Genomic DNA, 27,150 nt, shown 5'->3' with positions numbered 1-27,150 from the left:
CGATTTTAAGCCTATTTCACCAAAACTTTCAGCTGAATCTTACTTCCAAGCCAGCTGCATGGAGCCAGAAAGAACAGCAGGCTAGGAAGCATCTGCCCACACTGCCCAAGCTTCCCCACGCCAGGCCGCTGGGCGTCGCGCTTCGAGTTAGCCAGACGCTGTCTAACAATCGAATGGATGGAAGTCCAGAGAGCCTGGGCTGTCTTATGGCCCCTGGAACTGAATTCCAGCTCAGATGCCACCGTTCCTGGCTGTCCCCGCTTCTGCAAGAGAGATGACCCTAAGGGCGCTCCCCACTCTGGCTTTCTGAGTTTCCTCTATGTTCTCTTTGTCTCTGGGTCTTCTCTCTGTGCTGTCACTCTGTGTTGTCTCTGTCTTCTGTCTCCTGTCTGTTTCTGTTTTTTCTCTCTCTCTGTCTCCGCCTGTCTCTCTCTCTTTGGCTTTCTGACTTTCTCTCTATATGTATCTCTTTCTATCTCTGTCTGTATCTCTCTCTGTCTCTCTCCCTGTCTCTATCTCTCTGTCTCTTTCTGTGTCTGTCTCTCTCTTCTGTTTCTGTCTTTCTCTCTCTGTCTGTCTCCGTTTTTCTGTTTCTCTTCTAGCTCTCTCTGTCTCTATTTCTGTGTCTCTGTCTTTCTATCTCTTTGTGTCTCTCTGTCTCTCTCAGGAGACAAGCTTTCACACACGGGTATTCCTGCAGTCCTAAGGCATAGTCTCACCAGGAATCTTGCTCTCCTGCCGCTTCCCTCTCAGCGGGATGATCCTGGCTCCAGGTCCCCTCTGCTACACTGCCTTTTGGCAAGACTGGCCACTGTACAGCTATGACTCAGTTTCCTCCCAGGTGTGCTTTCACCTGCATTGTGCCAGGCCCTGGAGATAAGATATATGGAAAGAACACAGTTGCTGAACAGGAACACAGTTACGTCCAATTGGTAGACGTTGAGAAAGAGGTGGATAAAATTTTAAACGCCTTAGAAATGAGACCCTGAAAGAGACTGGAAACTGAGTGGACGTCCATCAGTGGGAGAATGGCTGGATAAATTGTGGTATATGAATATTATGGAATATTATTGTTCTGTAAGAAACAATCAGCAGGATGATGTCAGAGAGGCCTGGAGAGACTGACAGGAACTGATGCTGAGTGAAATGAGCAGGACCAGGAGACTCATTATAACGGCAACAACAAGATTATACAAGGATCGATTCTGATGGATGTGGCTCTTCTCAACAGTGAGATGGTCCAGACCGGTCCCAATGGTCTTGTGGTGGAGAGAGCCATTTGCCAATCGTGAGTATGGATTTTCAGCATTTTCACTCTTTTTGTTGTTGTTCGCTTGCATTTTGTTTCTCCTTCTTCCCTTTTTGATCTGATTTTTCTTGTGCAGAACAATAATCGTGGAAATATTTGGAACACAAGGTTTTGCAAGGGGGAATGTTGAAAATTATCCATGCATATATTTTGAAAATAAAAAGTTTTAGTTAAAAAAAAAAGAAATGAGATCCTAACCCTACAGGGAGCCATTATAGTTTATTGAGCAAGGTAGTGATGACGTTGGATCCGTGTTTTAGAAAAATCCCTTCTGTAGCTATGAAGAAGGGGGCTGGAGAGGAAGAGATCATTTAGGAGGCCCTGCCTAAAGGGAGGGTGACCCTGCCCATAGCAGGACAGAGGGATGTTCCTTCCCCTCTTTAATCAGAAAAGGCTACTCTGTTCATTCCTCACCTAAAGTTTATCAAGGACAATCCCAGCCTCGGCTCCAGAAAGCAGCCAAGCCCGGGCTGGGACTGAGAGTACCTCAAGCTCCTGGCTCCAGAGGCTGCCCTTAGGGCTTCTTCACATCCAGCCCACTGACCAGGGCATTGTTGGCAGCCTTCACCTGTGGAAGCTCCCGGAGGTAATCCTCTCTTAGATCAGTAATCACTTCTTCAAAAAGTCACAAATAGGAAAAAAGATTCATATTTGGCCTCTGCCCAAAGGCTTCCTTTGAGAGATTTTGGTGTTCTCTCTCTCTCTCTCTCTCTCTCTCTCTCTCTCTCTCTCTCTCTCTCTCTCTCTGTCTTTCTCTCTGTCTCTCTCTCTCTCTCTCTCTCTCTCTCTGTCTTTCTCTCTCTCTCTCTGTCTCTCTCTCTCTCTCTCTGTCTCTCTCTCTCTCTCTCTCTCTCTCTCTCTCTCTCTCTCTCCCTCCATAAATATATACAATACTACATGTAGATATATATACATCTGTTATATACTTTATCCATTTGTTGATGTTCAGTCTTTTCAGTCTTGTCCAACACTTTGTGATCCCACTTGGGGTTTCCTTGGCAAAAATACTGGAGTGCTTTGCCACTTCCCTCTTCAGCTCATCTTACAGATGAGGAAACTGAGGTAAACGGAGTAAAGGGACTTGCCCAGGCTCACACAGCTAGTGAGTATCTGAGGCTAGATTTGAATTTAGGTCCAGGCTGGGTAATCTGTCCACTGAGTCACCTCTCTGCTCCCTCAGTACATCTACTAAGCTGGGTAATCTGTCCACTGAGTCACCTCTCTGCATATATATATGCTAGGTGGCAGGAGGCAGATGTTTCAGAGAAGCTGCAGCCGTCAGCCCAAGAGAAACACAGAGTTAGAGCTCCTGCGGTCCTCCCAGTGACCCGGACAGGCAGGTCACCCCAGAATTATTAATGACCCCATCTTGGGAAGGAAAGACAGCTTTGGATGGCTGGAATGTCGGGGTCTGTCCTTTTTAAGATGTAATCGAGACATCCCCACGGGGAAATTATCACGGTGGGTGGGTGGGGGGCGGGGATTTGGGTCTGTCTTCATCCAGCGCTGGGCTGTGTGCTTCTCTCTGTGTTGGCTTTGGTGCTGGGCTCTGGCCAGATTTGAGCTGCCCTTGCCTTGTGCGTTGGTGACTCACGAGAACACTGAGAAGGAGTCTTTCCCAAGCTTCCCCTTCCTTCGCCCCCATGCTTGCTCTGATGCTAGGTAGGAGCCGGGCCCCACCTGTTGCCTCTTCCCAGGTTCAGGGTGGATTCCTGAGGTCCCAGGTCATGGGATAGAGGCTTGAAGCAGAAGGAAGGAGGCCCGGGGGCCAGCTGGTCCAATCCCCCCGTGTTACAAAGCAGGAGACTGAGGCCCAGGGAGATGCGTTCCCATTGCCCATCCTCCAACCCAGGAGTCAGCTCTGGTTCCATGATGTCTCCTGCAGCTCCAGCACATCCAGCCCCTGCAGGGAACCATGCTGCTGCTTCTTGGGCTGTTCCAAGCTTCCCCAGGAAGCCCTTGGGCGTGGATACAAGAAACACCCGGAGGTGCAGGTGCCTGGGGGCAGGAAGGCAAGGGGAGGATCCTGAAGGGCTCCATGGAGGAGGTGACATCTCAGCCGGACCTCAAAGCAGGGCTCTCTCTCTCCAGGCGCAAATGAAGGCAGATGTTCTCCGGACTAATACGCAGGCTCCTCCAGGGCAGCCCCAGGCTCTCTCTTGCTTCTGGGTGCCCGGTGCCAAGTAAAAACAGGAGGCCTAATATACACTAGGTGCTTTATAACGCTTCCTGATTGATCAAATCATCTCTTATGGACTGGGACTTCTTGAGCTAGCTCCCCCTCCCCCTTAGTCCTTGGGAATAAAACAAGACTCTTAGTTTGCCCTCAATCGGTGCTGAAGCTGCTGATGAAGAAAGAGGAGATGTGAGAATGGAGAGGTGGAAGAGGAAGAAAAGGAGAAAGAGAAATCTCCAGGTTGAAGACAAAAGCCATGATATTTCAACAGTGAAGTATCTTTAAGGACCACAAGGAATTAGGGCCAATTATCTCCCCAGAAAAAGACAGGGGAATTAATGATTGAGGGGAGCAAGAAGAGGTAAGCCCTTCCTGTATCCCAACACGGGAAATCTGTCTACAAAGGACACCCACCTTTCCTGGCAGGGACCTTCCATCTCTCGACGCCAGTGGCTCCTGGTGGCCACCCGTCATCTCTGTTTGGGGTGCCATGGGGCTGAAGTTTCAGAAAAGGGAGTTCCAAGGCTTCTAATACAATTCAAACCACAGCAAAAATTCCCTCTTTTTGAGAGACAAGGAATCTTTCCATCCTTCTATGCTTCCGGCTCTAGGCCAAGTTTCTATATTATTGGCAGGGAAACTGAGGCTCAGACTGAGGAAAGTTCTTGGTCATATAGAGAATGTGGTACGGAGGTAGCGGAGCCTCCAGGCTTCTCGTTGGGTGGGCTGCACCCTGGTGGCTGGCAGCCAGATGGAAGGTCTGCAGATGGGAATGCTCTGACCCAAGCCTCTCACTCCACTTCATTGCCCATGTGGGAGCCCTTCTCTGGCTTCCTCCTCACACCCCCAAAACCTCACCTTCCTGCAGGATCACTTCAGCCCAGGAGCTCACAGCTCGACACTGTGTTCTGGCACCCTCTGACTGGGAAGCAGTGAGGAAGACGGCACCTCTCCAGAGAGGCCGAATTCCTTCCGATTGCTTTATCCTGCCCTTGCTCTCCCATACCCTGCCTTCCAGCCTTTTTTTGTGGGTTACCTTACAAGGAAGAATTGTCTTCCTCTACCGCACTTGTATCCTCAGCTGTTAGCAAGTGCCTGGCACATAGTAGGTGCTTAACACATATTTATTGATCCATTGGCCCAACTGAAATGTTAATCTCACCGACCTGTATTAAGTGCCTTGCCTTGTCCGTGAATTGGTAGGACTGGGCTTGATGCCCTTGAAGAGAGCTGCCAGATTCTCCTGCAGAGTATTTTCCATTTCTCTCAATCAATCCTTGCATGAAGATCCATTTGCCCCAGGCTGGTACACTGTCTTCCATTAATGGCTCTAATTCTGGGTATATGAGGCATGGGACTCTGGGCTCATGGATTCAATTCCAGAAAAACTAAACTTCTAAAGGGGTGCACGGGCTTTTTCTTATTGTCTCTGGCTGACTATCCTTCTTCCCCAAATAGTACTTTCAGACAGAGCGATCTCTTAAAGTTCACGTTTGGCTCATAGCCAGGGTTTCTTCAAAAGGTACTTGGTATACAAAGGATTTCAAGTGTAGGATAGCTATTTCTTTCTTTCCCCACAAAACCATCTCTGTATGGAGGTGAAGTGCATGGACAGTAATGCAAGATCATGTTGGTAAGGTGAGAAGAAAGCCCTGTGCCAGAGAAGAAAGGATTGTGATAGATTGCCAAAGCACAGCTTTTTAGAATTCTATTTTCCCCCCAGTTATATGTCAAGGAAATTTATAGCATTCGTTTCTACAAGATTTTGAATTCCACCTTTTTCTGTCTCCCTGCCTCCCTCTCCTTCCCTCTTCTGAAGATGCTAGGCAGTTTGATATACTTTATACATGTGCTATCTTGTAAAACATATTTCCGTATTAGTCACAGTTGTGAAAGAAGGAACAGATTTCCAAAAGAAAAAAAAAAACACAAGAAAAAATAAAGTAAGTGAAAAAATATGTTTCAGTCTGCATTCAGAGTCCAGCGGTTCTCCATCCGCTTACAGATGGCATTTTCCTTTGTGAGCCTTTTGTACCCGTCTTGGAATATTGTTTTGCTGAAAAACCATCAAGTCACTCGTAGTTGATGGTCGCACAACATTGCTGAATCTGTATACAGTGTTTTTCTGGTTCTGTTCATTTCACTTTGCATCAGTTCATGCAAGTAAAAGGCCATCTTTTTTGGAACACTATGTTCTCCAGTGACTCACAGTGGGAGGAGACTGAACAGGCAACAGAGACATGATTGGTATGGTAGGGCCCTCCAGTGGGGGATTGGAAGCAGCACAGGGAGCATGAGTCAGGAATATATGGGCAGAAAATGAGTGGGCTAATCACTAGTAAGAGCACTCAGAGAAATATATGGACAAGCATCATGCAGGATGAGAAGGCTCAGACAGGGCAAAATGTGTCCCCTTAAGGGAACCCTCTACTTGGAGAATTCAGATCTTGTTGAGGAAATTTTTCCAGACACCTTCCAAGAAATTAACCGTCCAACTCCGTAGATGCAGCCCTGGAGCCGGTCACCTGAAATCCCACTTCTGCAGGAAAAATCCAGGCTACCCCTGTTTTTAGTCATCTTCCGTAAAGACGTTGTCTTCTTCCCCAATATCTATCCTGAGTAGAAATTTTTAAGGGTATAGCCTGAAGCCATTCTTTTCTCCATCGCTTTTGAGCCTACAAATGGAAGTTCTTTGGATATCAGATTCACAGACTTATGGCAGCGTCTGCTGTTAAGGATAGGCTTTGTTCCTGAAAAGACTTACATAAACTGATGCAGGGTGAAGTGAGCAGAACCAGGAGAACATTGTACACAGTGACAGCAAGATTGTACAACGATCAACTGTGAATGACTTAGCTCTTCTCAGCAACTCAACAATCCAAGACAATTCCAAAGGACTCATAATGAAGTGTACTATTTGTTTTCAGAAAAAGAACTGATATTGTCTGAATACAGACTGAATGATTGCGATTTTTCATTTGATTTCATTCTTTTTTTCATTCAAGTCTTGTACAAAATGACTAATATGGAAATGTAAAAACATGATTGCACACATAAAAACTATATCAGATTGCTTGCTATCTCAAGGAGGAACAGGTAGGAGGGAGGGATAGAATTTAAAACTCAAAACAAACTTTAAAGTGTTAAAAAATTTTTAACATGCAATTGCGGGGGGAGGGAGGGCAAGGAATAAAATATAACAGATAGGTTTTGTTGTTAATGGACAGTTTAGGATGATTGAAAATCAAGTGAGACTCCCTTCCCAGACTCTCTCAATACATGTTCCTGCCGACATTCTCCTCGCCCCATACTTTAATCTTCCATCTTCCTCCAGCTTTGTGCCATCTACCTCAGTTATCCTTAGACTGGATCTAAGGATACTTTCAGGAACTCAATTGTTCTTTCCCAGCATGTTCTTCTGCATGGATTTCACAATCCTTTTAATCTGGGGCTGGGAGCTGAACGCAGAGTACCAAGGTGATGGATGACCTGATCTTGATTTTCTGTTCTCTGACCTGGTCAGACTTCCTCCGATATTTGGCGACCCAACAGAATGACTCATTAAGGGCAGTTATTTTAAAATTGTTTAATGAACATACCAACATCTGCTCCAGAAAAGGAAACTGCAACAGCATCTATGACCCTTTTGTTCACTTGTTAAAAGGATTTAAAAAAAAGTTTTCATTTCAATTTAAAATCAGATTTTAAAGGATATTTTTTATAGTCCCTTTTTAGCTATAATCTCCACCAAGTGGAGTGACCAAGATGAACAGTAAAAACAAGTCAGTTGACCACAGATAATAATGTAAGCAACATTCATCACACAGAGGTTGCACCTAAGTATATTTCATCATCTGTTCCGTGTGTGTGTGTGTGTGTGTGTGTGTATAATGTTAGAGGTAGAGAGGTAGAATTACAAAATTCATTTTCTCCCAGTCTTTTGGGAAGATTGGCCCAAACCTGCCAGACAGTGGACTCTCAGCAGAGAGGTCCTCCCATCCGCCAGCTGCTTGGGCTTTCAGGAGATGAGGGGTTCCACCAGCTGAGCTACCGGCCCTCCCTGACAGAACTCAGTCCTCCAGAGCTGGAAGAGATTTGATTAACTCTAAAACTGGAGGAGACTCTGGAATATGATATGTCACAACAGGAAAACATCTTAGATTAAAGATCATAATGTATCAGAATTAGAGCAAAGCTCTGGGCTGGGAGAAATCCTGGAACGGAGATCATCTGCTGATCTCAAAATAGGGGAAGTCAGAGCTGGGAGGGCCTGAGAATAGGGGGTGTCAGGGCTGGGAGGGCCTGAGAACAGGGGGTGTCAGGGCTGAGAAAAACATTGCAACTTGAGTATCAGAGCAACTGAAGTGCTAGAGTGGGGAAGCAGATTTTAGAACTAGAAAACTAACCCTAAAAGGGCTGTTGGAACCTCTACTCTAGAATCTTGGGACATCTCTGAAGAGACTAATCACCTGTCCAACCCCTTGATTTTATCAATGAGGAACCGGAGGAAGTCACTTGGCCAAGGTCTCAGAGTCAGGAAGCAGTAGTAGCAGAGCTGATCATACATACCGCAGACCTTTGTCCCCTTCTCCTGCTCCCTCTTTGAGGCATCTATGGAAGACAAATGACAGATCCTTGAGCCCAGGCCCTGAAAGCCTTATTCTTGAGTGGGAAGTCAGTGGCCTTTCCTAACTGGTATTCCTGCTAGGTAATGAGAGCAGGCTCAGGGGAGCTCCTGAGCGCCAGGGAAGGGGAGCTGGGGACAGCCCCGGGCCGGCCACCCTGTCCTGGGCCCAGCAGTTCTGCTTGGGGCAGGCTCAGAAATCTTGGACAGGAGGGGAGGAGAGTGTCTATCTTCCCAGCCCTCAGAAGCTCAGTGACTCACTCTCAGGAATCTCTCCTAGATGCGTCCACTTCCCACAGCACGGATCCCTGCCAGGCCTCAGCTGGGAGTCAGGGTGAGGGTTGGATGCTGTCCAAGAGCCCTGGCACAAGGAGGCCTTTGTGGCTCCCCCATCTCCGCTCCGGGGCAGGAGCCCCTGAGTCACCAGGAGCAGGAATTTGGAAAGCGTGCAGAGATTCTCAGATATCCTGATGAGCCTGGGCCCTTCACCAAAGCAGAGAAATGATGGATGGGAAGACTCCAGATGGGGTTTCTGATGGTGCTGGAGGTTTGTGGTTTCTCTGTGGCACAACAGCCCACTGGTTGAAGCACAGGAAGACTAGGTTCTGCCACTTACTACTGGTATAACCTGATCACCTTCCTTTCTCTAGGTCTCAATTTCTCCATCTGTAAAATGGGACCATTGGACTTCCTAACCTCGAAGACCCCAAATCCTAAGCTCTATGACCTTCTGACAGGAATTTAAGCTGAAATTGAGCTTTCCCTCAAGATGTGCTCTGCAGGCAGATGGATGGATGAAGGAGCAGCACGGTGGGAACCATCGGCCCAGCAGAAGATTCGAGCGTAAGGAGACTTTCTGCATATTCTGGCCCACTGGCAGACCTCCAGATGGCCGAAGCAGAGCATCGCCATGAGCAGCGTACAGCGTGAGAGGAGAGTTGGGAGAGTGGCTCCTGTACACGTGATTCCCAAGGTAAGTCCCATACGTACCTGATTGCTCTTGCATGTTCCACAAATTCACGATCTATTCAGCAGAAACAGTCGTCCTCCACACGCCCTTTGAGATTATTGTTGTTCAGTCATTTCTATGGTTTATTCTCCGTGATCCCCTTTGGGGTTTTCTTGGCAAAGACATTACAGTAGTTTCCCATTTCCTTCTCCAGCTCATTTCACAGATGAGGAAATTATATAAGGTGAAGTGACTTGTGCAGGGTCACACAGCTAGTAAATGTTTGAGGCCAGATTTGAACTCAGACTCAGATGAGCTCTATTCAGGATACCATCTACTTACCCCTAAGGATTAAGGCATCCTTAACCTCACTAGGTCTCAGAGAGGGGAACTGAGGCCCAGAGTCATTAAAAGAGTCAACCTGCTACTAAATGGAAAGAACCTTCTGGTAGAGGAGTGCAAGAGAAATTAGTTTGAGATTAGGCTCTGAGCTTGATCTTTTCCTTTCTGAGCCTCAGCTTTCTCAGCAGTGAAACAGAGATGCTAATAAATAATAATAATAATAATAATAGCCAGCACTGATATAGTTCTTTAAGGTTTGGGCATCGATTTACCAATGTTAACTCATTTGATTTTCACAATAACTCTTGGAGGCAAGCGTGATTATTATCCTTATTTTACAGTTGAGGAAACTGAGGCAGAGAAAGAGTGTGTGGCTCGTCCTAGGTCACACAAATTATTAACGGTCTGAGATAGAATTTGAATTCAGGTCTTCCTGAATCTGGGACCTGGGAGCTACCCACCATGCATCTGCCCCATTGTAAGAATGACATCATTCCCTTCATTTGATTATTTGGAGCAGGGTTTCTTGATCTTTCTTGTAAAGAGACTCCTTTATCAGCCTGGCGAAGTCCCGGACCCTACCCCAGAATCATGTTTCATAGTTTCTAACTGGAAGAAATGCTCAATTTCAGCCAGAGAGCAGGAAAAACCGAGATGTATGTTTTCCTCTCCAAGTTTATAGAACATCCAGAATCTACCATCAGTGCAGAGCGAATTAAGAACCCTGATTTGGAGCAGAGTGAGTTAGGAAACTTCCATTTTTAAAAATTGGAATTTGGGATTAGGATTATTTCCCACGTCAAGTGACTTCAGTCTTATTAGAAAAGTCTAAATCGAGTCATTTCACTTTGTTTTGTTTGTTATTTTAAATGCTTAAAGCTTGGTCTTTCCATTTCTCTTTGGTGTACTTGTCATGTGATGAGGGTTGGGTAACAAGGGCCTGGCCTAAGGCTTAGGAGATTTCAAGGGCACTGATTCCACGTTTACCCTGGCAGAAGATGGAAATCCCAGAGATTAGGTCTGACTTAGCGAGAATAATTACTTTAAAAGCAAGGTTTTAGCCAATTGCCAAAGATTGGTGGATTACTTTCATGATGCTGCTCCTAGACACATTTTGTGTGGTTTCTCTGGGCACCAGAGATGCTCATTCTGGCTCTGGGTATGGCAGAGAGAGCTCAGACTGGGAGTCGGGGAACCAGGGCCATCTAATGCTAAAGTGGTGAACCTGATCGGGATCTTGGGCTTAGAGGTGCCAGTCCTCCTAGAACACAGATAAAGCCCGCGGCTCTCTAGGAAGAGCATTCTTCCATAAGATGACTCAGGAGGCTCAACCTTAGAATACTGACTTCATTTCAGAAGTGGCTCCTTAGGCCAGAATCTGACCTGACAGGATATACCCACCAGCGCCAATGTCCTGGCAAGGGCAGCCTTCTCCTCTCCACAAATCAAGGTGAAGGAAATCCAGCCATCCAGTCCAATAAGATTGTCAATCTTCCCCCTTATAATTCTAATTTTAGCTCAATTTTGATAGTGAGTTTTCACCATAAAAACTTCCTCTAGGGTTTATTTGGAGACGTGTGTTGATTCTCTCACAAGTGAGAATGGGATTTCTAGGGCAGAGGGACAGAGAGCCAAGATGGCACAGGTAGGAAGTGGCAGGTTCTCAGACTTGTGCCAGTACAGTCTCCATTCTCATTTGCCGTCTGGGTGTGGAGTACCTGGCACAGGGAGGGAGAGAGAAGATATCATTTGAGGTAGTCACGGAGAGGGGGTCCTGGGGCCTGCCAGCCGCTTCTCCTGCACCACCCTGATGTTCTGTCTCTGCTGGCCTTTCTTCTAGCTGATTGCTTCATTTTCTCTTCTTGGGTAACCCCTTTGATCTTCATAAAACCTAAAGAGATGATCAACCTGGTCAAGACCACACAGTTGGGCAATAATCAGAGCCAGGCCAAATTCCCTGCGCCTTTCTAAAAGCAAATGGATGTGCAGAAATCTGAACCAGTATGCTGGCATTGAGGAGGCTGAGGGTCAAGGAAAAGTTAGCCAAATGGGCACCAGGTTACGTTGAAGGAAGCTCCAAATCTCTTCATCTCATGTGGCCAAATCTGTCAGACTTAATGAGGGCTCCAAACCCTCTGTCCATGGTGCTGATTGAACCCTTCTCGATTTGGGGATGGGGAGTGGTCAACTGCAAAACTCCTGTGCAGATCAGCATTGGAATCATTGAGACATCAAGTAAAGGACTGGGTGGGTGAGCCTCAGAAGGTGCTAAAGTTCCCCCTTTGAGATTAGGATCAGGATGGAGGGAATTCCCAGGTAAGAAAATCCCCTCCACCAGAGCAGGTGGGAGCTTCCTTTGTAACAACCCCTTGCAGAGTTTCCTGGGGCAGTGAGAGCTAAGTGACACAGCGGAATGTGCCTGAGCTGGGGTTCGAGTTCATCCCTTCCAGGGACCAAAACAAGCTCTAGATTCACTATGATGCTGCCCCAATTTCCCATTTCCTCCTTTCTGGGGCAAAGACTGAGTGTCCCCTAGCATAGCCTGTTGTTGGGGAGACTTGCTCCTGTTTCCTTGGACTAGAACCCTGAGGCCCCTTCTCTGAGGGTTCTAGGATTGGGGTCAGAGGTCCTAGGTTTGCACCTTGACTCATGATGAGTCATCTCCCCTCTCTGGATCTGCTTTCTCTCATTTAAAATAAAAGTGACTCCTCTGAGATCTCTTCCCAGCAGAGGGACTGAGCATGGAGACCAACCTTTAGGTCATTTAGATAATTAAGGAACTCTTTAGGATCTTGAGGTGATTAAGAAATTACTAAGGGGCCCCATGGATAGAGCTCTGAGCTTGGGGCCAGAAAGACTGGAATTCAAATTCACATCCTCTTGTGTGACTTTAGACAAGTACCTTAACTTCTGTTTCCCTCAGTTTTCTCAAATATACGATGAAGTACATTATACATTGTACACTATACAACTTCCCAGGATATGTCCCTTCAGCTGAGGCCCTCCTATCCCTGCCACCCTGGCTGTGCTCTGGGCCAGGGTCCGATCGCAGCAGACACCCACCGTTTTCTCCTTCAGTGGTGGCCAGGATCACAGAGAGTCCAGCAGGAGTGCAATGACTGAACAAATAGACTAACTGAGAAACATGTCGGGACTCACGGTGTCCTGTCATCCCTAAGGGCCCCTCCTCACTCGGAAGCATTTTCTTTCCACATCAGGCACCTTCCTATCATCCAAGCATCCAGCACCACAAGCACAGATCCTCATGGGAAATGGAATCTGGGAAACTGATGCTAACGAGTAATTATTCTCTAGTGTTCTGTGGCCACCTTGGCCATGTCTGCTCTCTTCTCCAGCACTTGCAGCCTTGCAATGTGCCCCCTCCACAAGGTCTCTATGAAGTCAGGAGTTTAAGAAAGTTACACTCATTCCACAGATGAAGGAACTGTGGGGAGGAGGGGGACCAAGATGCTAAGAGTGAACTTGGAGAGTGAGGAGAGAGTACCAAGATGCTAGGAGTGAACTTAGAAGGGAGATCAAGATTCTGGGTGTGTACTTAGAAAGGGAAGGGGGGATCAAGATGCTGGGAGTAAATTTGGTAGGGGATGGGGGGGGGGATCAAGATGCTGGGTATAAACTTGGAGGGGGAATCAAGATGCTGTGAGGGAACTTGGAGAGTGGGAGAAGGGGCCCAAGATGCTAGGTGTGAACTTGGAGGGGGAGGGGGAACAAAGATGCTGTGAGTGAATTTGGAGGGGAGACCAGGATGCTGAGTATGAACTTAGAGAATAGTGGAGGCGACCCCAAGATACGGGTTGTAAACCCTATCTTTAGTTGTTGTTTTTAAAGAAGATTTCAAATAAAAGGAAACTATTGGGTTTTTCTTTTATGTTCAAGGCATTGAGAAAAATTTCACACCCTTGAAGCCCGGCTGGGAATGTCACTTTGGGGAGGGGCTGTATGCATTGGTGGGGCAGGCTGATTGTTTCCGGCCTCCTGAGTCGTGCCCCATTGTCCCACCTGGCCAGGCCTTTGTAGATTTCTAGACCTTGACGTCTGGGCTTTAGCCCATGTCCCTCAAGCTCCGACTTCCTGCTTGGCGAGCAGCGTCTGAAACGGGGACCCTGCGTGCAGTTTTGTCCGAGGGCATCTCCCCTGACAAGAGGAGCCATTCACTGGCCACCAGGACGGGGCCAGGCAGAAGAAACTGAAAGGAGACTTTTGTTGGGAGGCTCGGGTTTCGGGTGTGCGTGTGTGACTTTGCTGGATGAGGCACTCACAATTACGCTAATTTTAAACCTGGTTATTAGCCCATTCAATAGATCCCAGTGTTATTGAATTAACTCAGTCCCAGTTATAATTTAGTGGCAGGAAGAGAGAACGGTTAAATGCAGAGGCATGTGAATTGGAAACTCCAGCCTTTGTTTTCTCTATCTCAGAATCTTAAAGCTGGAAGGCAATCTCGGGGCGCCCGGCCCGACCTCCCCAACGAGCAGCTTGCAGTCTCCACTTGAAGACTTCCAAGAAGGGCCACTTCCCCCTTGCCGAGGTAGCCCGGGCCACTTTGTGATGCTAGTTGTGAGAAAGTTCTTTGACCCTTTTTATCTCACTGTCCCCTTCTGGCACCCCTTCTTGTGAACCATTCCCCGATCCGGTTTCCCTATCTTGTTATCGATGTTGTTCGGTCATTTTTCAATTGTGTCTGGCTGTGTGTGACCCCGTTTGGGATTTTCTTGGCAAAGATGCTGGAGTGATTGAACATTTCCTTCTCCAGCCCATTTTACAGATGAGCAAACTGAGGCAAGCAGGTGAAGCGACTTGCCCAGGATCACACAGCTAGTGAGTCTCTGAGGCCAGATGTGAAGAAAGGTTTTCCTGACTTCAGGACAGTGCCCCCGTACCTTCCTTGTCTCCTTCCACTGCTTTCCAGCCCCATCTCCTCTCTGTCTTCCTGGTTAACAAGCCAGTCTGGCCCAGACCACTTCCTCTCACTCCATTTTTCTCTCTTTTGATTGGTCAGTCAGTCAACAAGTATTTATTAAGAACCTACTATGTGCTAGGCCCTGGGTAACTGCTGGGGATGTAAATAAAGGCCTCCCCCAAAGCATTTCCACTCAGCAGCTTTAGGGTTCTGGGCCATCCTCCGAGATTGGAGCGGCTCACTTGGCTTGGATCCTTCATCCTGAGCTCCTGTCTCTCTGGGTCTTCAGCCCCCGCAGGCCTCCCTTCCCTCCAGGACTTAAGTCAGCTACTCTCTGGCACATAGTGGGTGGTTAATGAATCCCAGTTGTCTTAGCCTTGACCCCATAAAGACCCGTGAGCTAGAGAACCTCACAATTAGATAAATGGAAAACTAGCTAAACACAGGCTCCAGCGAGCGGGCCTGAAGCGCGCAATGTCAGCGGCCTTTGGCTGAACCAAAGGAGGGGAAATAGAATGGGAACAGACGCTTAAAGCCTTAGATTTGGTTAGGAGACCATCATCCTACATCAAAGATGGGGGGTAGGTTTAGATGGTAGTTTGAAAAAGAGTTGAGAGTTTTAGTGGACCACAAGCTCATTAGGTATCAACCATGTGACTTGGTAGTTAAACGCACACTCACGTGACCTTGGGCCTATGCTAACAAAACAGTTTAGTTATTAGCATTTTCCCCATCACTTTCTTAAGTCCAGACAGTCCCCAGAACAATAAAGCCAAGCCCCACTTGGCCCTGTGCCCATTTCTGAGGTGTGGCTGCCGGGGTAACCCTTGGTGGGAGTACGCCCTGAGGGGGGTCAGAGAGGGAGAGCCCCACTGTGCCCCCAGCCCTGGGCCGTGCCTCCGGGGGAGCCTCCGGGGGAGTCGCTGAAGGAGTCGCAGAAGGAGCGGGTACTGAGACAGAATCAGAGGCCCAAGTGGCAAAGTCCTGCAGGGAGCGGCTGAGGGGGCTGGTGCTGCGCCCCGCAGTGTGAGGGGCAGCAGGAAGGCAAGCGCGCCGTGTCCAGGCCAGGGGAGAGGCCACCCAGGCCAGGGACACTTTGTGGCAAGGACAGGGAGAATGTGCTGAACCTCCTGCCGCTCTGACTCGGGGAAGGCTTAGCCTCCAGAACAGACGCTCAGCGGCCTCCCCAGCTGCCTTATCCTGTCTCAGCCCCTCATCACTGGAGAGGAATGTGCTCTTGCCTGACCGCGGGGCAGGTGGCTCAGGGGCAGATGAGGGAGAGCCGCTGCGGGCTGGGGGTTTGCTGGGGGGGGGAGCTCTCCGTCCCTGCAGGTGTCAGGGAGGCTGATGGCCACCAGGAAGGGGGATTGCGGTTCAACCACCGATTGCACCGAATGATCTCCGGGCCCCGCTCTGAAAGGCGCCGATTCCATCTCGAGCTTCCGTGTCGCTTGACCCGCGAGAGGCCGGCCGCGGACCGCTGGGTCCTCTGGGCTGGGGAGAGGCCGGCCGCGGGACCGCTCGGTGCTCCGGGCTGGGGAGAGGCCGGCCGCGGGACCAGTCCGTACTCCGGGCTGGGGAGAGGCGGGCCGCGGGACCACTCGGTCCTCCGGGCTGGGGAGAGGTCCCGAGGGCGCTGCGCGTCCGTCCTCCCCTCCTTGGCACTCTCCGGGGGCTCGGGCCCAGCGGCCCAGCAAGTCCCAACAGCTCCGGCGGGCGGCGGGCGGGTGGGCGGAGGCCCGGGGAGGCTGCCAATGAGTCACCGGCTTTCTGCAGAGGCCCTGCACAACGCATCTGTTAAGACAGAGCCTAATGGAGTAGGCAGGCGCTCCATCCATTATCTCAGAGGCGAGGAAGGCCTGGAGGGAGCTGGGCGTGGGCTGCCTCCCCTCCCCTGCCCCCCGCCCCCCTCCCGGCTCTCCCCCGCCCTCTCCTGAGTGTTTGTGCTGGCGGGACGGCTTTCTCTGTCTCAGGGCCTGGCACCCAGTAGGTGCTTAACGAATACGTGCTGATGGACTGATTTCAGAAACTTCCCCCTGAGTTAGCTCCGAGGCGGTGAAATACGTTCTTACAGCAGAGCTTCGGGGCAGCGGGGAGACCAGGGAGGGGGCAGGGAGGGGCTCCCGGCCGCGCAGGCCGCCTGTTGGCCGCGGGGATTCTGAGCCAGGTGCGGGCTGTTGCTGGACACAAAAAGGCCCCAGATTCCTGGGAGACGGGGGTCAGCGACGGGGACTGGGGGAAGGCTCACATCCAGGCGGGGGTTCTGAGAGACGGGGCTGGGCCCCGAGGGCCGCGTGGCCCGGACAGCGCCCCCGGGAGAGGCGCCGCCCGCCCGGGAGCTTGCGGGGTGACAGGGCCCGTCCCCGCTTTGTGGCTCTGGAAAGAGCTTTGTCGGCCCTGACTGGGCCCTTCCTGGAAGAGAAGCCGTGGTGGGGAGGGCTGAGCCCGGCCCCGGGGCATGAGAGCCGGGCGGGGGAGGGAGGAGGACATGCAGACACAGGCTCTCTGCCGGCTGCTGCTCAGCTTGGCAGCTTGGGACCCGTCCGGGCCGAGGCTGCGGAGTCTCCCCAACGGGCCTGGGCCGATCCTCGCCCTGGGGAGCACCCCAGACACCCAAGGGCACCAGGGTGGCAGCCGGGGACCTGCCTCCCGCCCTAGCAGGGGAAGGAAGGGCCCCGTGGGAGAGGGGTGGGAGAGGGGAAGGAGGCGGTGAGCCCCCTCCTCAGCCCCCAGCACTGGCCCGAGACCCCCTGCCTGGAGGGCTTCCTACCCCAACAGGGGCTTTCTCCAAACTTTCGCGCTAAATGCTCAGGATCACGCGGATCCCATCCCACGCCCCCACGGCTGCTCCTCTCCCTCCCTGGAAGGTCGGTCCGCTCAGAGCCTCCCACCACGCTGCAGGAGCCGGCCCAGGCTGCCTCCTGAAGCCTCCGCGTTCTGAATTCAAATCTGGCCTCCGACGCGCACGCCGTCTGCCTCAGTTTCCCCACCTGCAAAATGAGCTGGAGAAGGACGTGGCAACCCTCTCCTGTGACTTTGCCAAGAAAACCCAAACGGGACACGGAGCCAGACGCGAGAGAACAAAGCAAAGTCAGGAAAAAGAAGGGGAGGAGGGGGGGCTCCGCCCCCGGATCAGCTCCGGCAGCGCATAGACGGCCGCGGACACCGCCCCGGACCGCGGTCCCGCCTCTAGGGGGCGACTTGAGCCGAGTCCCAGGCGTGGTGTCCCCCCGCGATGACCAGCCAGGCTTCAGCTGTCATGTACTTCCCTCTTCGGCACCGATGTGGGCTGTGGGGCTGTCATTGCTCCTTCCCATACGTGAGACCCCCGAGGCGGGCGCGGGCCGTGAGCCGCCCAGAGTCCCCCAGGGTCGGGGAGCTGCTCTCTGGCTCCCCCTGGCTGCCCTGCTTGGAAAAGGCCAAAAGCCTCCGCCGGGGGACCCTGCCGGGGAGCCCCCCTCCCCCCATGAGGGCTGGCTTCTGGCCACGGAGAGCAATGGGGGGGGGGGGGAGGAACGACAAAAAGGCGGGTTATGCCGAAGGTAAAGCACTTCCGACCATCGGAGCGGCTCGCGAGGTAGTGAGCTCCCCGCCATGGCCGCATTGCTGGGGTCCGCGGAGGAGGCAGCCCGTCCTTCCGGCTCTGAGATCCCGCCATCCCCAAGACGTCTAAAGCCAAGCCGTGAACGCCCCGAGAAGCCGAGCGGGGAGAGGCCGAGGCCCGGCGCTCGCCCGACTCTCAGCCTCAGTTTGCTCGGCTGTAACTCGAGGTGGTCGGGCTGGTGACCCCAAAGCCTCCCGACTCCCCTCCGCAGTCTCAGGCGCTGAGCCTGGGGGTGGGAGGCCGCCCTCGGGGGCTCAGGGATTGGGACTCAGACGCGCCGGGCCCGGAGCCGGAGCCGCGAGGGAGCCGCCCCGGCCCCTGCTCGCTGGGTGACCGTGTCCTCTCTCCGGGCTGCCTCTGGGAGGAAGGGGGCGGTCCCGGCTTTGAGCCTCAGTTTACTGATCTGTAGAATGAACACATAGTCACACCGCCCACTATCGGATGAAAGGCTTGGCCAGCTTGACGGTGCCCCCTGCAAAAGCGAGGCGTTATGTGTGGGAAAGCCCACGGGCGGCCCGCGTGCTCGGCTCCTTCCCCCAAAGGCTGCTCCCTCCGCTGGCCAGCACCCGGGGCAGGGCCCCAGCTCGGATACCGTCAGCAAAGGGCTCCTGAATGGGTGCAGCCCGATGGGAGCTGGGGGAAGAGGCCCACAATTCACCTGTAGAAGGAAGCTTCCCCCGCCGGGGACCCCGCTCCTGGGGGGCAATAACGGAAGGGGGGCCCGGTGCTGGAGCCTGGTGGCCAATAACGGAAGGGGGGGTGCGGTGCTGGAGCCTGGTGGCCAATAACGGAAGGGGCGGCCCGGTGCTGGAGCCTGGTGGCCAATAACGGAAGGGGGGACCGCGGTGCTGGAGCCTGGTGGCCAATAACGGAAGGGGGGGCCGGTGCTGGAGCCTGGTGGCCAATAACGGAAGGGGGGGCCGGTGCTGGAGCCTGGTGGCCAATAACGGAAGGGGGGGCCTCAGTGCTGGAGCCTGGTGGCCAATAACGGAAGGGGGGACCGCGGTGCTGGAGCCTGGTGGCCAATAACGGAAGGGGGGGCCGGTGCTGGAGCCTGGTGGCCAATAACGGAAGGGGGGCCCGGTGCTGGAGCCTGGTGGCCAATAACGGAAGGGGGGACCGCGGTGCTGGAGCCTGGTGGCCAATAACGGAAGGGGGGACCGCGGTGCTGGAGCCTGGTGGCCAATAACGGAAGGGGGGGTGCGGTGCTGGAGCCTGGTGGCCAATAACGGAAGGGGCGGCCCGGTGCTGGAGCCTGGTGGCCAATAACGGAAGGGGGGACCGTGGTGCTGGAGCCTGGTGGCCAATAACGGAAGGGGGGACCGCGGTGCTGGAGCCTGGTGGCCAATAACGGAAGGGGGGACCGCGGTGCTGGAGCCTGGTGGCCAATAACGGAAGGGGGGACCGTGGTGCTGGAGCCTGGTGGCCAATAACGGAAGGGGGGGCCCGGTGCTGGAGCCTGGTGGCCGAGGTGGCTGGAAGCAGCTCTTCCTCCGGGGATGCTGCGCCCCAAAGCCCAGCCACCCCCCACAGAGGTGAGGGACCCAGGGGCCTGGACAGCTGGGGCAACCCCTGCAGTACCGCACCAGGGATGCGTGACCGGCCGTGCAGCCAGGGGGAGGGGTGACAGCGGGCGAGGCAGCCTGGTCCTCAGCCAGGAAACCGACAGAGGCCCTCTCCAGAAAGGGGAGGATGCCGTGGTAAGACCACGGACAGAGCAGGATACTGAAGGGCGAGTCCCATCCTCAGGGACTGCCATTATGTTTTTCTTTTTTTAAATGTTTTGAGGGGCAGCTGGGTGGTACAGTGGGTTGAGCACCAGCCCTGAAGTCAGAGGACCCGAGATCAAAACTGGTCCCAGACACTTAACACTCTCAGAATTGCCTTGGCTCACCGAACCACTGAAAAGAACCAAACCTTTCATAGTTGATCGCACAATTTTGCTGTTATTGTGTACACTGTTCCTGGTTCTGCTTGTTTCACTCAGCACCAAGTCATAAAATTCTTTCCAGGTCTTTCTAGAATCAGATGGCTCCCTGTGCAAGGAGAACTGTTGGGTTCTGCAAAAATATATTGTATCTAGGATATACTGTAACCTATTTAACATGTACAGGACTGCTTGCCACTAGGGAAGGGGGTGGAGGGAGGGAGGGGAAAAATCGGAACAGAAGCGAGCGCAAGGGATAATGTAAAAAAAATTACCCTGGCATGGGTTCTGTCAATATAATTATTAAATAAAAATTAAAAAAAAAATAGAATCAGATGGTTCTTAATGTTTTCTAGAACAGCAATATTCCATTACATTCGATCATTCAGGCCATTCCCCAATCATTTTCCAATTCTTTGCCGTCGCCAAAAGAGCTGCTACAAACCGTACCCATGGGTCCTTTCCCCTCCTCTCTGATCTCTTTGGGATACTGATCTAGGAGTACTGCCATTCTTTTTCGCTAGGTTCCAGGGCAAGGGGAGGAATATGCCCTCCTTGGCAGGTGTCGATTTCTATGGGGATCCATAAGACTTATGGCTTCATTGGTCCAGCACCTGCCCGGCATCCAGTGACCAGCCATCGAATCTCCCTAAAACAGAGTACTAGCCTTGCATCCCTAATGAATAGCAGTCAGCCTCGGTTTGAAGATCTCCAGGAAAAGGCGCTCCCTTCCCCCTGAGACAATGTACTCCTGGAAACCCTGAACTAGTGGGGATTGTTCCTGGCTCCGCTCCTTTCTCCGGATAATCCTAAATCACCTCCCCGCTCTCTGTCTCAGGTGCTTCAACTTCCAAGTAAGGGGATTGGACCCCATGACCCCTCGGGTCTCTGTGAACCCTCCACATTTCAGACGAGGAAATAGAACCTCCAAGAGGTCAAGAGGATTCTAGCCCAGACGTCTCCAACCGGGTCTAATGCCTTCTCCAGAACATTGCGATGTTTCATTTGAGGACGGAACTCATTTTGCTCTTTCTCTTCGACCTCTTTAAAAAGGGATACTCAAGTGTGATGATTCTTTAGCCCAAAAGCAGAGACAAAGCCTCCCCGGGATGACCCCAGCTCTCTCCTCGTTTCTCCTTCAGAGATGCTCTGGGGATGGCGGCTCTGGGGTGGACCTTGACCACTCGGGCCCCTCGTCTTGCAGAGGACTTGCTCTGAGCCCTGCAGCCCCAGTTAAGATGACAGGGAAAACCCTGGCTACAGCTGAATCTGCCCTGCTGTGGTCAGCAGCATCTGCCTCCTGTGGGACTCAGCTTCCCTTCAGTGACTCCCAGACATTCAGGATCAATGTCTCTCCAAATAAACTCGGCTGCCTGCCCCAGGATGGGAAGCACTGGGCTTTGGGAGGCAGGCCGGAGCAGGTGGAGTCTGTGGCCGTGGGAGGCCGAGAGGTCACTCGTGCTGTAGCACCCCTTGCATTGGGGGAGGAGGTCTCAGCTCCAGGAGTCTTTGGGGAATCAGTTAAGCAGGCCCCTTGTCACCTGTTCCTGTGCATCAGGGCCAAAGTGGGAAGTTGGGGTAGTTTTGCCCAACCTTGGTGGCAGCCCATGAAATTATCCCCAGCCTGAGCCAGTGCCCAGTCTGTGTGACACAGACAAGCCCCTCAATGACAAAGGAACTGAAGGGAAGTAGAAAAAGCCCTGAGCTTGGAGACGGATTGTGTGACCTCAGACAAAACACTTCCTCTCTGTAAACTTTCATTTGCTCATCTGTGAAATGGGGACGATCATCCTTGTACTTGACTTGGGGATCATCGGATCACAGATAAAAAATTGGAAGGAACTCAGAGCCCATCGAGTCCGTCTTGTACATTTTACAGCTGGAGAAACTGAGGCTTGGGAAAGCTGAGTGTTCACAGTCACAGAGGTGATAGACATCAAGAATCTGGGACAAAGAAGGCACTGTGCATAGCTTAACTCACTCTAAAAATGAAAATCTTTACTAATATGCTCACTCTCATCAACAATAATCAATAATCAAAAACCTCACTATTGTCTGGGAGGTCAATGCCATGATGAAACCATTTTACAGATCAGGAAAGGAAGACTGAGGGGGATCGAAAGGCTTCTTGCTCCATCTCTTGTCTCCCGGCCTTTTCATTTGCCCTTGCCCCAGGGGCTCTTCTTTCCACTCACCCTTTGCAGGCATCCCTGCCCTGGTCAGCACCCAGCTCTCATGCTCCCCTTCTTCTAGGGGCCTTTCCTGGCTTCCCCCACTCCCTAGGCCGAGCCTTCCCTCTGAGCTGCCTCCAATTTGCCCCAAGTCTTACATCTATAGAGTTCTCTGTTCCTTGCCTCCACGTTGAACCATAAGCTCCTTCAGAGAGGGTATTATCTTTTGCCTGCATAGCACCATTATAGGCCAATGGCTTGGTACCCAGCAGACACATAAATGCTTCGGGTTGTTCTTTCTCATTTACAGTCATTTGCTTTGTATTCACATCACCCAAATGTTGTATTTTTTGGTTAACGTTCTTAGTCTTGCTGTAGCTACGTGTACATAAATATCTATTGTGATCGTCTCCTAAGGTTATTATGTTTTAATTTTACTTGCTTTTAAATGAATAGATTATAGAGATAGATATGAGTGTACTGCCGAGACACATGCCTGTAATATATCTTACGTGCAGTTTAGGCCCGTAGGCACCGAAGCCGCCCGCCGAGAGACGTTCCGCGTTGTATTAAGTCTACTTCGTGTATTATGGATATAAATTTTTGCTAAATGGTGCCCCAAGGTGACTACCTGGCACGCTAGGTAATCATCCCTCTCGTGTCAAACGCTGAGGTCATCTCATGATAGATTGTACAACTCCAGCTACCGATTGTGCCCCGGCCGACATTCCCGATTCGGGGAGGAGTGTAACGGGGCTTTGAGGACTGAAATCGATTCCGACATTTGTCACTCAGAGTCGACCGTTCCCTGTCAGCCCTGAGGATGATTCGGGACCCTAATGATCTGTGAGCCTCGATGTGGACTTGAGTCCTTAAAGGGACTTTGTCTTCCAGAGACAGAGTGAGGAGGAGGGACTGCAAAAGCCATTGGGCAGCCATCCCTCCTGGTAGTTAATGAGCTGAGCTGAGCCACAAAAAAATTTATCATGAAGGGAATGAAAGGAGGGTTGAGCCATATTAGAAAAAGGAGCTCTATTTTGGTACCTCAGAATCACTTTAATTTTAATTTCCCCAATGATTAGTAATTTAAAGTGATTTTTTCCACATAACTTGATAGCTCTGATTTCTTCCTCACAAAATTGCCTTTCTTATCCTTTGACCACTTGTCAATTGGGGAATAAATTCAATTCAATTCCTTATATGTTTTAGGAATGAGATCTTTATCAGAGAAATTTGTGGCAAAGCTTTTATTGTCTTTTCCCGATTTTTTTCTCATTTTAGCTGCATTGGTTTTGTTTGTGCTAAAAGGGTTTAATTTTATGTCATCACAATTATCCGTTTTCTCTCCCGAGAACGGCTTGATCGTGAACTCTTCCCCTACCCGGTGGTCTGACGGTGGCTGCTCGGCCAGTTCGGGGGCAGGGCCTTGGACGTGGTATTCTGACAGTCCGTTTCTTCCTTGTTCCCTTAATTTGCTTAGGAGATTACCTTGTATGTACCTACTTAGATTTCATCTCGGTATATAGTAAGAGAAGTTGGTCCACCCCGGGTTTTCCCGGCAGTTTTTGTCGGAAAGTGGGGTTTGCCTCCCGTAGCCTGGATTTGGGGGTTCATCCAACACCGGGTCCTTGTTTCCGCGTGTTGTGTCCCTAATCTGTTCTGATGATCAGCCTTTCTAGTTCTTACTCTGTTCCCAATTGTTCTGATGATTGCTGCTTTATGAAATAGTTAGAAATGGGGACCGGGATCAGATCTGATTAGCATCAGTTTCCTGATCTGTACAATGAGGGTTATTATCTGTTCTGCCCCAGGAGCTCGGGGGGAGGAGCTGTCATTTGGGGGCTCAGCAGTCAGCCAGAGAGTCCTGGTGAGGAGCCAAGTCCCCCCACCCTTTCCATCTCTTCCCAGCCAAAGTGCTTCCCATCTGTGGCTGGGCGCTGGTTCCCATCAAGCAGCTACATGCCTAGCCTGGCTCGGCAGACAGGGAGGCCCCAGGGCAGGGAGCTGTGGGGTCAGGTTCCCTGGGAAGGGAAGCCAAGGGGCCGGGGAAGGTGCCCTGCTCTAGGGGAACTGGAGGGGCCAGAGGAAAGTCTGTGCGGGGTGATCCAAGCGGAGCAGACGTTGTGGGGAGGGCAGAGGCTCCGGGGCTGGGCAGGACTGCGCAGGGCCTTCCTCACGGCGCTAAGGTAGAGGCTGGAAAGCTGACATGGGCTTTGTGGCGTGGGCTCGTCTGAGGGCACGGACCTCTCGTTTTCCAGAGGGGGCAACTGAGGCCTGCAAAAGGAAAGTCACAAAACAAGGAATCCTTCCACTCTTGGGTTTCCTTTGGGACACGCGGGGCCAGGGAGGAGGGGCTTAGCAGAGCCAGGATGAAGACCCTGGCTCAGAGCTTCTGACTTCCCATTACACCCGAGGCCGTGGAGGTCAGACCCAGACCCAGCTCAGAGATCCCCATCCCTGCGGCTCTGTGCAAGAGAAAACTCCAGTTTTCTCCAGAAATTAAGGTCAGGGCTGCTGGGGGTAGGGATTCCATCGGGATCCCATGGCCTTGGAACTCTCCATTTCTCTCCACCAGGTGTCCTTGTCTCAGGTGCCCCCGGGCGTCCTTGGCGCAGGTGCCCCCGGGCGTCCTTGGCGCAGGTGCCCCCGGGCGTCCTTGTCTCAGGTGCCCCCGGGCGTCCTTGTCGCAGGTGCCCCCGGGCGTCCTTGTCGCAGGTGCCCCCGGGCGTCCTTGTCGCAGGTGCCCCCGGGCGTCCTTGTCGCAGGTGCCCCCGGGCGTCCTTGTCGCAGGTGCCCCCGGGCGTCCTTGTCGCAGGTGCCCCCGGGCGTCCTTGTCGCAGGTGCCCCCGGGCGTCCTTGTCGCAGGTGCCCCCGGGCGTCCTTGTCGCAGGTGCCCCCGGGCGTCCTTGTCGCAGGTGCCCCCGGGCGTCCTTGTCGCAGGTGCCCCCGGGCGTCCTTGTCGCAGGTGCCCCCGGGCGTCCTTGTCTCAGGTGCCCCCGGGTGTCCTTGTCACATGGGCCCCCAGGTGTCCGGGGTAAGCCCGGGGGAGGTTCCCGGGCCCAGCAGAATGGGTGTGCATGAGGGACTCACTGCCTGTGTCTGGGCAGGGCTGGCCCCGTTTCTCCTGCAGGAGGGGTGGCTGTGGGTGGGGTGGCTGCCAGGCCCCCAGCCCGTCTCCTCCCAGAGTCAGGGGAAATGCAGGACAAAGCCCCGGCCCCGGCTCCTGCCGACGTTCGCCTACAAGGCCACCGTCACAAAGGCAGGAAGAGGAGCCGAGGGAAGGTGCCCAAGGCCGGGGCCAGGAGGCTTCGAGCTCCAGCGGCTGCACCCGCTCCTGCATCTCCATCCCAGGCATTTCTAAGTGGCTGCCGCACGCCAGGGAGGGCACAGCGCACAGGAGCGAGCCGGACTCCGAGCCTCAGCTTACCCGGCGAAGGTGGGGGGTTTGGTCTCGAGGCCTCTGAGGGCCCATGGTCCCGGGGCGGGAGAGGCAGGGGGCTGATGGAGGAGGCCACGCTCTGCCTGCTGGGAAGGAAGCTGAAGGCAGAATGCGCCAGTTTGGGGGCAGGGGGGGCGACGGTGGCTCGGGGGAGCCGGTGCCCGCAGCGGGAAATAACGGCCCAGCCCCCCTGGGGGGGCCGCGGGGGCCGGAGCCCTCAGTTTTCAGGCTTGCCCCTGACTGCGCTTCCTGCACTTTCTAGGTGACCACAGTCAGACTCTTTTACCTCCTTGGGTCTCAGTTTATCAATCAATTGATAAAGATTGATTTAGCACCTACTATGTGCCAGGCTCTAAGGCTGCAGAAAGGGAGCCAGTCCCTGCGCTCAGGAAGCTCCCACAAATGGAACAGAAAAGCTCCAGAGGCAGATCCATAGGAACCAGGCACGAGGGAAGGCCCTGGGATTAAGGGGATGAGCGCGGCTGCTGGAGGATCCCAGTGGGAAGTCAGGGCAGAGTGGGGGGGACCATTCCAGCCGGGGGGGGCAGAGAAAACGCCCAGAGACGGGCCATGGAGAGTCATTCGTGGAACGGCCAGGATGGTGTCGCGGGAGCCTGCTGGGGAGGGAGGAGACCAGACAAGTGGGAGGGGGCAGGCTGATCTGTGGGTCTGAATGCCAAACTAAGGATTTGGTTTCTGTTCCTGGAGGTGATAGGGAGCCACGGAAGGTTATGGAGGGAGGAGGGAGAAGTCACTTTGGCGGCCACAAGGACGGGGCGAGGGTGGCCTGGAGGCGGGCAGAATGCCCCCAGCTGCCAGAGGGGCGGGGAGGAAGGGCCTGTTTTAGAGACAGTTGTTCAGGGTTGTTTTCTTGGCAGAGATGCCTTTTCCTCCTCAGGTGTCCAGTTCAGGGTTTCTGCTGCGAGAATCCTGGCCCTGCGTGGGGAGCCCAGTGACAGGGCAGCGGTGGCTGCTCGGCCAGTTCGGGGGCAGGGCCTTGGACGTGGTGTCCGTGGTGGACACTTGTAGACATATGTTGGAGCGAATCAAGTTGGCTTGCGCCCGCTCCCTGCGAGGGGAAGGCTGCGGGACGTGGGCCGCCTTCACCGCCGGGGGGCCTTTTGGAGGCACACGGAGGGGCGCCCGCTCCCCAAAGGCTCCTGCTCTCTGGCCGGTGAGGGCCTGGAGCCGTCAGGGGGTCGTGGCCGAACCTTGAACACAGCACTCTGGGTAAGGGGACTCCACCCAGTGCCCCGAGCGCCTTCCCAGGTAGGTCAGGTAAGGTCTGGCCCGGCCCTGGGCTTGGCAGAGTGCCTCCGGGGCAGCCTCTGCCAGCATAAACCACCAGGCTTCCTCCCAGCCAGCTCTCCCTGCGGGGCCCTGAGGAGGGGTCTGCTGGAACCTGCTCAGACCAGCCTGGGTGGGGCGTCGAGGTTTCCAGACCAATGAATCCTTTGTTCTAGAGAACTCCCTGTGGGGCAGCTTCTCCGTGGAGAAGCCCTCTGCCGGTGGGAAAGCCCTCTCCCCGTGGGGCAGCCCCCTCCCCGTGGGACAGCCCCCTCCCCTGGGGCAGCCCCCTCCCCTTGGGGCAGCCCTCTCCCTGTGGGACAGCCCCCTCCCCATGGGGTAGCCCTCTCCCGGTGGGGAAGCCCCCTCCCTGTGGGGTAGCCCTCTCCCGGTGGGGAAGC

At 53.0% G+C, this 27,150-nt stretch overlaps 1 protein-coding gene and 1 long non-coding RNA gene across 2 annotated transcripts; one reads left to right on the top strand and one right to left on the bottom strand.

Moving 5' to 3' along the window:
• Positions 1 to 508: 508 nt before the first annotated feature.
• LOC127538955 (uncharacterized) lies at positions 509 to 15,514 on the top strand. The gene is made up of 3 exons (XR_007947788.1): positions 509 to 1,288; positions 8,760 to 9,082; positions 13,840 to 15,514. It is a non-coding gene; the product is annotated as an uncharacterized LOC127538955 (long non-coding RNA).
• Positions 15,515 to 15,582: 68 nt separating this feature from the next.
• On the bottom strand, positions 15,583 to 25,369 carry LOC127538782 (basic proline-rich protein-like). The gene is made up of 8 exons (XM_051962523.1): positions 25,114 to 25,369; positions 24,431 to 25,008; positions 24,144 to 24,290; positions 18,492 to 19,601; positions 17,880 to 18,151; positions 17,641 to 17,763; positions 16,394 to 16,975; positions 15,583 to 16,069 (listed from the first exon to the last, which is right to left on the bottom strand). The coding sequence occupies exons 1-8, from the start codon at positions 25,367 to 25,369 to the stop codon at positions 15,583 to 15,585; spliced, it is 3,555 nt and encodes a 1,184-aa protein (XP_051818483.1).
• Between the last annotated feature and the right edge of the window lie 1,781 nt (positions 25,370 to 27,150).

Source organism: Antechinus flavipes, chromosome 5, assembly GCF_016432865.1.
Source record: "Antechinus flavipes isolate AdamAnt ecotype Samford, QLD, Australia chromosome 5, AdamAnt_v2, whole genome shotgun sequence".
Classification (NCBI taxonomy): domain Eukaryota; kingdom Metazoa; phylum Chordata; class Mammalia; order Dasyuromorphia; family Dasyuridae; genus Antechinus; species Antechinus flavipes.
Note: the sequence above shows the minus strand (reverse complement) of the source record. Positions and strands in the feature narration are given on the sequence as shown.